The sequence below is a fragment of the Ctenocephalides felis genome, unplaced genomic scaffold (genome assembly GCF_003426905.1).
Source record: "Ctenocephalides felis isolate EL2017-DRISC unplaced genomic scaffold, ASM342690v1 CF-g0.4_SCAFFOLD_02832, whole genome shotgun sequence".
In the NCBI taxonomy this organism is placed as follows: Eukaryota; Metazoa; Arthropoda; class Insecta; order Siphonaptera; family Pulicidae; genus Ctenocephalides; species Ctenocephalides felis.
In genome coordinates, this window is record NW_020538986.1 from 35,435 (window position 1) to 47,480 (window position 12,046).

The following is a 12,046-nucleotide window of genomic DNA, read 5'->3' on the forward strand; positions in this document are numbered from 1 at the left end:
TTGTTATTTGTATAAAAATGTTGCAGATGTTATAAAAATGTTGTAAAATGCATGAAAGTATTTTCTATTGTCTCAAAATGTTCTAGGTTGTGTGGAAGTGTTGCAGATTGTGTTAAAATGTTGTAGAAGATATGAAAATGTTTTAGGTTGCTTGAAAGCATTGCTGTTTGTCTGAAGATGCTCTAATTGTCTGAAACTGTTGTAAATTGTATGAAAATGTCGACAGTTGTATGGATATGTTGTAATTTGTTTGAGAATGATGTAAATATTCTAAATATGTTTTAAATTTTATGAAAATATCGACAATTATCTGAAATTGTTGCAAATTGTATGAAAATGTCAACACTTGCCTGAAAATGTTGTAAATTATATTAACATGTTTTGAATTTCATGAAAATGTTGTCAGTTGTCTGAAGATGTTGTCAGTTGTCTATTAATATTTTTCTGTATATGCATATATATACGAATTACCAAAAAAGCCTATTGTTGATATATTTTTCTTAATGTTTACACCCACACAACACACATGCACACAGATTATATTATGTATATATATATATATATATATATATATATATATATATATATATTTTGATAGTTTTTTCGACGTTGAAACATATTTCAAAGTAACTAGCAGCCCATTCGTCGAAATAAAAAAGGTATAAAGTGTAAATACTTTTATTTATACGTTTCGACACAAGATGCGTGTCATCATTCAGCAACTACAACAATTTGAAAATTTTATTACTAATATAAACAACAATACAATACAATACAATTAATCTATATTGTTGTTTATATTAGTAATAAAATTTTCAAATTGTTGTAGTTGCTGAATGATGACACGCATCTTGTGTCGAAACGTATAAATAAAAGTATTTACACTTTATACCTTTTTTATTTCGACGAATGGGCTGCTAGTTACTTTGAAATATATATATATATGAATAATTCAAATTATATAAATTACCTCATCACAAATATCTCAAAAAACGTCTTGTGAATTTGAACCAGGGCTTGACGTTGAGCTAACACTGCTTAGAGTTCCTGGTTATCCTGTTCGAGAACACTTGATAGATGTGTCTTTGTATGCTGTCCGCTGCCATCATGACTATGGTGCTTTTTAATAGATTGTCCTGAAGAGTCCTTTTTGCTGTGCTTGTGTTTATGCTTATGTTTGTGTTTCTTTTTATCCTTGTTCTTCTTTTTCATCTACAGTGGTAATAAAAATATTAGCATATCGAGAAGATTGATTTGAAGAGATTTTTACGGTTTTAAATGAGTATAACTTTCAACCTTGTGCAAGAATTTGGAGCTTGACTGGTGGTCAAATAGACTTTAATATGATGAACTTGATGACGAACATTGTATTTAATGTTTGAATGCTTTTTTTCAGCTCTTTTTTTTCAGAAGCGAAATTCGTGCAGCTACTATGATTATTATAAAATTACTATCCTTTTAATATTAACTATGAATAAGCTTGACAAGAGCCGGAAATAATATCTATTATTATTGATTACGGCTTACTTATGAATAAATAAATAAATAAATAAATAAATTGTTTCAAAATGTCATAGATAGTCTAATAATATTATAAATAGTCTCCAAATGGCATAATTTGTTCAAATATGTTGCATATTGTTGTAGTATGTCTAAAAATATTGCAGATTGCCTGAAAATGTTGTAATTTGTTTGAAAATGTTATGGATACTGTTCAAATGTTGTAAATACTAACAAAATGTTATAAAATACGCAAACAAATTGCCTAAAAATGTTGCAAATTTACTGAAAATGTAAATTGTTTAAAAATGTTGTAGAATATATTCAAATGTTGTAAAATGCATAAAAAGTTTGCAAATTGTCTGAAAATTATGTTAGTTGTTTGAAAATGTCAAGATCCTATGAATTTTATGAACTCTTTGGAATTTCTCTTAATAGATGTGAAATTTAATCACAAAACAACATTTACAATAATATTAAATTTTCTGTTTATATAAACATGTAACTCACCTTTGAAATGCTTGCATCAGCACCAGATTGAGACTCCTACTTCACAAATGAACTGTTCAAGTCAAATGGTTTTCGATCAATAGGCAGCGCTACATTTTGCCTCATGAATTCAATATTTTTATCACTTTCTAATTCACTCTATTAAACAAAAAATATATATGAAAGAACATGATCAATTAAATGCATAAAGATTATTATCAGAATCTATTATACCTTAAATTTTAACCTCGTGCATATCAGAATAATCAAGAATCTGTCTTCCAAGTTGGTCATCCATGTCCAAACATTCCCTCTTAACAGGCTTTTTATCGATTTCATCTCATTCGCTTTTAATGTTATGCAGACCACGAACATCTTGTGATTCTGGAGGAGGTCTCTTCAGATGCCCACTGGACATTGATATGTCCATGTCATGAGATGACATCAAGGGCGAGGGATTGTAACTGGGTTTGGTTATTGTTGAAGTAGCCATGGAGGTGGTGAAATGGTGCTTTGACTAAAAAATAGAGAAAATTAGTATTATTATGTAATTTTTGGGAAGGCTAGCGGTTTCTGGAGCAAATGATTAGTTTTTAGGAAAGGTAGGGTTCAGTGCTTTCAATATCTATAGGTTTTCAAAAAATATAAATAATAAAAAAATCAAAATATTCTAAAGTTGGAAAGTCTAGTTTTCATAAAGCTTTTAAAACTTTAAAGCTTTTAAAACTTTTAAATTACTATATATGAAGTTCCAGCAATTTGCTTTAAGAGATAATGCTTATTTTATTTTACCTCTCCTCCAAAATGTGGACCTAACTAGGCCTAGAATTTGATACTCGTTGAGGTTTAACCAAGTTAGACATTTCATTGCTTTGAAGACATTGAGGTCTTCTAGATCCATACAATGCAAAATATAAATCTACCAGATCACAACGTAATCTTGTATCATGAGACAACATGCCACTAAAAATATAAATAAACATTAACCGTTGCAGAGTTATGCATTATATACAAATCTAATCTTACTTGATATTATTCCAAATTCTTTCTACCAAATCCTTCGTATCCCACCTATGCCTGTTACAAAAGGCGGTTTATCAATTAGCATTCTAACGAGAGCATGTCTGACCCCTGGGTCTCTATCTGTCTCTACTACATCTGAAAGTTTGTTCAAGTCATCTCGCCTGCCCCAAACAGGGTGATAGTATTGACCTAACTTGTCATGAATAAATTAAAAGTATAAATGAAGAAAAGTAATACGATATACGAAAAATGGTCACAATTTTACCAAAGCTCTAATTTGTACTTAAAAGCTCATAATTTTCAAATAACTTGAGATATTTTTTTGTTTAATCTTTTCCAGGACAGTTAGTCAATACTATCACCCCATTACGGCTTGATGATACATTTATGACAATCACAAATATTGTTTGAAAACAATTTTGAATGTCATTCACCTGCCATTGCAACAGGTATAGTTTTTTGAGGAAATAGTGTTGAAAATCAGTAAAATTATTCTGCCGAATGATATGAGCAGCTGAAAAAGACCCAAACATTTTTCTGAAAATAGCCAACATGGCTGGAGGCCCTGCCCAAGTGAAAACCATTGCATTGGCCACCTAAAACCATGTAATACATTTAATTCCATCTCGCACTAATATATTTGTTCTCACCTTTGTCAGCAGCTTTGCATCGAACTTTATAAAATGCTTGTTCATTCTCAATAGTGACAGTCAAAGCCATTCGCGAGGCAGGAGTTGGGTAGCGTACCAATGCATCAATCGCTTCCATCTGAGCAATAACATCGCGCTCATGTCTCAACTGACACTGCCATTGGTAATCTGGCTGGTCGATTTGAGTTGATCTAAGTAAGAAGAGTCATCTCAGGATCCAGGCGAATCCAGAGAACTGGAGAATCACTGTAAAAGAAAAAATATATCAATATGGATATAAAAGCCAAAAATATAACTTTACTTTACTTACTCCATAGCGCTCAAATCCATATCAACTTCTTCTCCCTGTACACTCTTGGAATGACAAGTAATGTCAGCTTTAACAACTGTATTTTCAATTTGTAAAGTATGTTTAAAAGTTCCATCAAGTTCTTGCAAAGTAACTAGCAATGGACCAACATATTTTCTAATACCTCTTTGACTAACTGCATCCTGTCCAATTTCCAACTCTACAGTATTTCTAAAAAGGAATTAAATTGAGAAAATTCATTTACTTTTTAATTAATGCAGAAAACAGATGGCATGATTTCTGATTATTACCTTTTCCTATTAAAAACTGATGTCAGCGAAAATCTGGCATGTCCACCAGTCCTCACCCACTGATCAACAAAAACAGCCATATCTTTGCCGGTAACAGTAAATATAGCTTTTGTGAAGACATTTGTAGAAATTAGCATATGATGCCATAATCCACTGCCTTAAATATAAGAATATAAACAAAAATCATAATATGTAATAAGTTAATTAAATGTATTTTACCAATTTTCTGTGTAGAAGCATTCGTAGCCAAAGCTAATTGTTCGTTAAACACTTGCAGCAGTAATTCTTGACCAATCCGATGTTCCAACATTCTAATGACTAAATGAGCCTTTTTTCTCATTGCCTAAAAAATGCATAATAAAAGCATCCAACATTAATAAAATGTGTGTGATCATATACACTGTATATACTTGGTGACATAGTATGCAGGACTTCTGGTAGGGAAATGGGTGGTGTACATTCTGTCCATTATTTGAGCCACTTTGAATGATGTTTATGTTAGATTTGCATGAGCAACCCCATAGTTCGATTCCATAAGTCCAAATGGGCACTATGATTGTTTTATACAAAAGTACCTTGTTATCGAGAGAGATTTCAGATTTCCTCCCAAAAAGCCAGTAAAAATCTTTTACTTTCAGTTGGATTTGTTTCTTTTTATATTCAATGTGCGTTCTCCATGTCAATTTCGAATCAATGTGCATGCCTAAATATTTAACAGAATTGCATAGTGGAATTATTGAATTGTTCATGATGATAGGTGGACTGTTGTGATGTTTTAGAGAAATAATTATGTGCTGTGATTTTTCGATATTGATTTTGATATTCCAATCTAAAAACCATTTTTCGAGACTAGATAAATAATTTTGTAACTGACAAGTTGCTGTTCTAATATCGGAATTGCATGAAAAAATTGCTATGTCATCGGCGTAAGTGCATATGGTTAGAAGATCATCTGTGGGCATATCGTTTGTGAAAAGAAGATAAAGTACAGGGCTTAGCACACTGCCCTGTGGTACCCGCATTCTATATTTCTGATGCTCGAAGTCACATCTTTAATTATGATTCTAAATTTTCTATTAAGCAAATATGAGCTTAAGATATTGAAGTAGTTTGGAAAAGTTGTTTTGATTTTATATAGGAGTCCTGAGTGCCAAACCTTATCAAAAGCCTGACTGACATCTAAGAATACGGCTACACTGTGTTCCTTTCTATTCATGGCTTCAAGAATACGAGACACCGTTCTGTTGCATTGTTGAATTGTAGAGTGATTTTTTCTGAAGCCAAAGTGATGGTGAGGAATCCAACTATCATTCGGATGATCTTCTGACAATCTCTGCAACAAAAGTCTTTCTAAAATTTTCGATAATATCGATAAAAGACTGATAGGACGGTATGAACTAGCAGTGTGATGGTTTTGTTTGGTTTAGCGATCATAATAATTTCTGCAGTCTTCCACGCTGTGGGCCAATAATTGTATTGAAGTATGGCGTTGAAAATATTTGTTATATATAAAATACCTTTGTAGGCAATTCTTTTAACATCTTGGAGTAATTTTATCCATACCTGGCGAAGATCTGTTTTTTATCCTTTTTATTTCACATAAGACATCATTTTTTGTGTGAAAAATGTCCTAACGGTGTAGAATGTATGGGTTGATTTATGAATTGTTAATTAAATTATTCTGGAAAATATTTCGAGCGCTAAAAAATAAAAATGCTACTTAGATGATCAGCAAATGCCTCCGCTTTTTCTTCGTTGCTTTTGGCCCAAATGAATCCGTTTTGGTTGGTTATTTTCAGAGGAGGGTTTTGTTGTAGGGGTTTACTTTTGTTTCTGATTGGTTTCCATATGGAATTATCGTACCTATTTAGCTGCAATATATACGACCTGAATGTACAATTCTTCCATTCTTTCATTTTTTTCCTCAGCGTGTTATTGAGATGATTAAGCGATGTCTTATCCGTTGGTAGATGAGAATGTTGCCAGGTACGTCTTGCTCTTCGTTTCTCTGCAATTAGCTTCTTAATCTCTTGCGGAATTATTAGATTATCATTTCTTGGATTAATGTTCGGGGTGATCTGCTTGGTTGTTTCACGTACAATCTCAGAAAAATAATCTATATTATTTTCTATATCAATAACGCTTGTAGGCCTAGATTTTGCAAATAATTTTGAATCAAGTATGGATTTGAATTGAATCCAGTTAGAAAGATTGTTGTGTAGAATATGATTGTTGATAACTGGAGTAGGAAATGTGCTAAACGTCACAAGTATTGGAGAATGATCTGAAGAGAGATCGTAACCAGATTCAATATTGAGATTTGAAAGATCAATACCTTTCACAATAAAAAAATCTAAAAGGTCTGGAACTTTAGTAGGGTCAGAAGGCCAATAAGTTGGACTGCAAGTTGAAATAAAGGAGAGGTTATTTTGCCCTATGGCTGCATGAAGAATCTTTCCTTTGGCTGTAGTCAGTCTAGAACGCCAGGCAATATGTTTACAATTAAAGTCACCACCAATGATAAATTTATTACCTAATTGAGAGAAAAAAGAAGAAAACTGAGCACAAGAAATTTTGAATCTTGGTGGACAATAAACAGCAGAAAACACAAAAATTATATAAATTTGTTTCAACAGAAATTTGAGTTGCTTGTAGAAAATCATCAGAAATATTTGGTAGAACAAAATGCTTTATATTATTTTTGATTAATATAGCCGAACCGCCGCGAGCCCTGCCACTTGGGTGATTTGAATTATAAGTAGTGTAGTTAGTTATAAATTTTAAAGTAGTTTTTTTCAGTGAAGTGAGTTTCTGAGATTAATAAGATATCTATTAAGTTTAACTTTAAGAAACATTCTACTTCATTTTTGTGAGGTATTAAACCGTTGGCATTCCATTCAGCAATTTTAATTATTTTTGCCATTGCTTTTGTTGTTGACTAACGTGGATAACATATTTATTATTATGGTGTTCTGTTGCAAAAGCTGATTGAAGATATTTTTAAATTCTAAAATAAGTGTTGCTAGAGAATCAGAATCAGGATTTGAAGGTGAATGATTAGAAGCAGAGTAATTGTTTTTTGCAATGTCTGCATAGGATGAATTTTGAATTGTTGGATTTAAGGCCGGAGAAATGTTGTTTATTTTATTATTAGAATTAGAATTATTAGAATTTTAAAATTTTGGTTATTGGATTTGGATTTATGACTGATTGATTTACTGGAGTTTTGTTTCTTTGTTCTTTAATTTTTTGGAAGTATGAGCAACCGCGATAATTAGCTGGATGAGCACCGTCGCAAAAATAACAACATGCCGGAGCATTCGAATCTTTGGTACAAGCTTTAGTATTATGATTGTCTCCGCATTTTAGGCAAGCAAATGGTCTATTGCAGTATTTTTTGGTGTGATTAAAGAGTTGACAGCGAGAGCATTGTATAATGTTGTTGGACTTTCTCGGTGGTTCGACGCGTATTATGCAGTTGAATAATTTATAAATGTTATAAATGTTTTTGTTATTTCTATTTGGTTCCAGATCAACAAAAAACATATTAAGAGGTTCTTTTGTTATTCTATGTCTAATATTTAGGATATTACGTACGACATGACCCTGTTTTAATAGTTCTAATTAATTGCATCTGTGCTTGTTGAAAAGTGTACATTTCTAAGAACAACCCTATAAGCCTTCTCTTCTTTAATTGATATGTATGATATACGGCATTAGTTTCTTTTAGATGTCTGGATAAAGTTCGAAAATGGTCGACAGAATTACATAGAATTTTAAATGTATTGTTAGCTAAACTTCTCAGGAAATATTGATCGTGCGGAATTATTTCATTTAATTGATTAGACATAACATTAATATCGTCAACTCCGTAAATAAATATTGGAGGGGGCTTACTGACTGGAGCCGGTTTAACTGAGATGTCATCATTAGCTGTTTCTATTGTTGAAAGGGCCGAAAATCTGTTTTGAATTTTGACATCTATTCCTAATGGTTCAAATGAAGTTTTCTTTTTTGAAATTCACTACTTGCCATGAATTAGGAGGTTTCTTGACATCAGAATGTGGTTGAGTGAGGCTTGTAGATGCACTATTACTAGATGATATTACTTCCTGTCTTGAGTCAGAAACTGATGAAGTTGAACGCAGCGAGACCTTTTCCGATGTAAACATATTGGTCCGACCTTCTTCGCGAGGTATCTTGCTGTATTTGCTGGATCCAATAACGGTCTTTCGTAGTTTTGGGATTTCTGATGGTTTACTGTCCGATTCCATATTCGCTTCTATATCTTGATTGAAATGTAAGACATTTTTTTGATTCCACAAACGCACATTAGAGTCTCGATTATGTATGGTTTTTTGTAAGCAATTATTTAATTATCTGTACACTTTTGTAAGCTTTTCATGCAATATTAATAAACCGTAAAATTCAATCTGACATGCACTTGTTTTTTTTCATTACACCAACAATGTAAAATAATACATCAAAGTAATATGACAACATAATCTGTTACTTACATCCAACAATTCCTGTCTAACCCACTCTCTGTAATCATTATTTCCAAAACATTTCTTCGAGTACAACCCACATAGATATTCAGCAATTCCTTTATTGAGCCAGGTGTCAGACCAGCTCTGCATAGTAATGAAGCAGCCAAAGAATTGTTCAGCTATTGCTTGAGACATTGCTTTCCTGGTTATATAAGTTTGATCAATTATAGCTATGGAATGAAGCAAATGAGTACTCAGAATGCTCATGGTAGTGTAGGCAGCTACATCTTGAACAGTCTAAAAAGAATAAAAGGGGATTTATTTTACAATCTATGAATTAAATTAAATTCTAAAGAAACTTTATTCACCTCATCAACAAAAACTTGCTTATAACAAGGATATGGATATCTTGTAGCTAAAGTTTCCTCATAAAACTCAAAAGCTTCATGCATATATCGAACAGAGTTCTTCAATAATGGCATTAGTTGTGGTAGACAAAAGTGGGTCACTTCGTGCATATGGGGGTCCACATAAGTTTCAAAAGGTCTAGTATGAAAAAAAAAGCACAAAGTTATTGATAAATAATACAATATTGATATATCTAGTCCATACCCAACAGCTAAAGCAATATTAGGAGCACAAGCAGGAGTATTTAAAACATAATGGTAAGTCTTCCTCCTCATATCAGGCGTCATAGTAATTTCTACAAGATCACCACAAGAGACAGCTGTCATTGCTGCGTCAACAGTAAACTCAAGACTCCAAGTACAAGGCTCTGCATAAGAATACACGCAAGGAAACCAGAGTCTTGATGAGTTTTCATGTGCATAGGTGTACATATGAGCTGCCCTCCAAAAAAACAATCATAAAAATACTGCCAGTTATATTGTGATTTTCTTTCACAAACCTCTTCCATGGTGCCTTCAGTTTCAGGCACAACAAAATGCAAGCCACCTTGAGGTTGCTCTAAAGAAAATTCTATTCCAACTCTTAAACCTCTACCTTCACCAATGAGATGGCTTGCTTCATGGGCACATTGATAAATAATTCTCCTGCATTACAATCAGGATCTATATTTTGAGCAGCCGCTAAGTGACACTTGGAAAATACCTCCAAAGACCTCCTGGTAATAGAAAGGATATTTATCAACAATCCTACTAGTAGAAATTGATAATTATGGGTAAAAACATAGAACAACTTACGTCTTTGAATCATTTTTGCAGATATCCAAAAAGGGATCAAAATATTGAAAAGTAGCCTCACAATCGCCTAATGTGACTCTATAAATTCTACATTGCTTAGCATTTAGTTTAATGCTTCTCAAATTGTCTTTCAAAGGTACTATTGTCAATTCCACGAAGCCCTATTATAAAAATGAGTACACAAATTTTTGTAGTTTGATAAAATAAAGTGAAAATTATTTGTATTTAATATTTACAATTATGCTCTTCCTCTCGAAGCTAATACCAGTCAAACTTAATATTTGATGAGCTGTAAAATAAATATTTTTAATGAATTTATATATCTAAACACCTGCAAATGAAAACTTGATAGACTACTTATAATTTAAACGGTCTGGAATTATCCACTGAACGTTCATTCTTCATTTTTGACTAAATTAAAACTTAAATATACAAATTTAATATTAAAAAATAAATTTATTAAACTTAGGTTATTGCAAAGTTTGTTCTAGACATATCAAAAGCCTTCCAGTGATGCCAATTCTGTCATGTCATAACAATGAAAATCGTAATGTATACATGCTGCCAACACAAGAACAATATAACGAAAATTTGTAAATGAGGCAAATTTAAAATTAACAATCACAGTAAGAGACATTAAATAACATATTATTGCTAATAAAATCGATATATAATTTAACTAAAACTACTAGATGTAAGTAGCATTTTGCCTTGAGGCAAGTTGCATGAACTGATATCACTAAAAAATCTGCAATTAAATTAATTATAATGCACAACCAAGTGCTTGTATGTCCTAAAAGCTTATGATCAATATATAAATGTGTACATCAATTTAAACAATACTAGAATAATCACAATAATTAGAGCAGGTTTACAGAAATAACCGTTTATAAATATTTCACTGGCTTTCACATGAGCACCCAAGTGTCTCTTCTCATATAGGTACTTTATATTTTTGAGCTTTATGGTTATTTAAAGTTTTTGATGCATGAAGAGATTTGCTACATGTTTCACATTGATAAGGAAATTCTCTAGAATTGATAAACTTGTGTGCATTTAAAGCATCAGATTGTGCTAATGATTTATTGCATATTCCACATTTCTGAAGAAAATTTCCAGAATGATTAGTCATATGTTTTTTTAAACTATATACGGAACGAAATAGTTTGTTACATATTCCACAGTTATAAGGAAGATCTTCAGAATGAATAAGCATGTGTTTCTCTAATCGAATCAATCGTGTGAATGTTTTATCACATATTTTGCAGATATGTTGCTGTTTTCCAGTATGAGTGAACATATGTCGTTTCAAACCTTTTGGTGAGCGAAAGTTTCTGTTACATATATTGCATTTGCAAGCAAGTTCTCCAGAATGAATTGGCTGTTCTCTGTTATGAGCAATATGTTGTATGAGTGTACATATGTCGTTTCAAACCTTTTGATGAATGGAAGTCTCTGTTGCATATTTTGCACTTCAAAAGAAGTTCTCCGGCATGAATTGGCAGTTCTCTGTTATGAGCAATAATATGTCGATCTAAATGGTGTCTTAAAGCAAATGCATTATCACATATTGTGCATACGAAAGGGTTTATAGGAGCCTGCATTAATTCCTGTTTGATTTCTTCCTCTACAGTTATTTTAGAATTCATAAATCTTTCCAGACATGTTTCTCCATTCTCTGAACAAGATTCAGACTTAATATCCTCTTCATTTTGAGGATCTTCTGCTGAATATTCTAGTGGTTCAATTTTAATCGAGGTAGTTTTTTCTTCTGACATTATTAGATATATTAGATACCTGATTATAACAGAGAAAACAGTTGTGTACTAATTAATCATGTATTTTAATCAATGATATTAAATTTAACTAATTTAAGGTGATACTTGCAGCATAAGGTTAGGAATTTTTCCCGTCGTAACATTTTAGAAAGAAATGTTTTGATAATCATCTTCAATCTTATCATCTCAACAGGAATATTTTTATAAATTACTTTTATTTTTATAAATTACTCCATTTATGTATAATGTCTATTTTAATGTAATGTAAATAATAGAAAGTTTATTTTGTACGTCAAAATAATCGTCAATGTTGG

At 31.8% G+C, this 12,046-nt stretch overlaps 1 protein-coding gene and 1 pseudogene across 1 annotated transcript; both read right to left on the reverse strand.

Moving 5' to 3' along the window:
* Positions 1–1,038: 1,038 nt before the first annotated feature.
* LOC113381355 lies at positions 1,039–10,359 on the reverse strand (annotated as a pseudogene).
* Positions 10,360–11,345: 986 nt separating this feature from the next.
* Positions 11,346–11,732, reverse strand: LOC113381356 (gastrula zinc finger protein XlCGF46.1-like). Its single transcript, XM_026620299.1, has one exon. The coding sequence runs from the start codon at positions 11,730–11,732 to the stop codon at positions 11,346–11,348; it is 387 nt and encodes a 128-aa protein (XP_026476084.1).
* Positions 11,733–12,046: the final 314 nt, after the last annotated feature.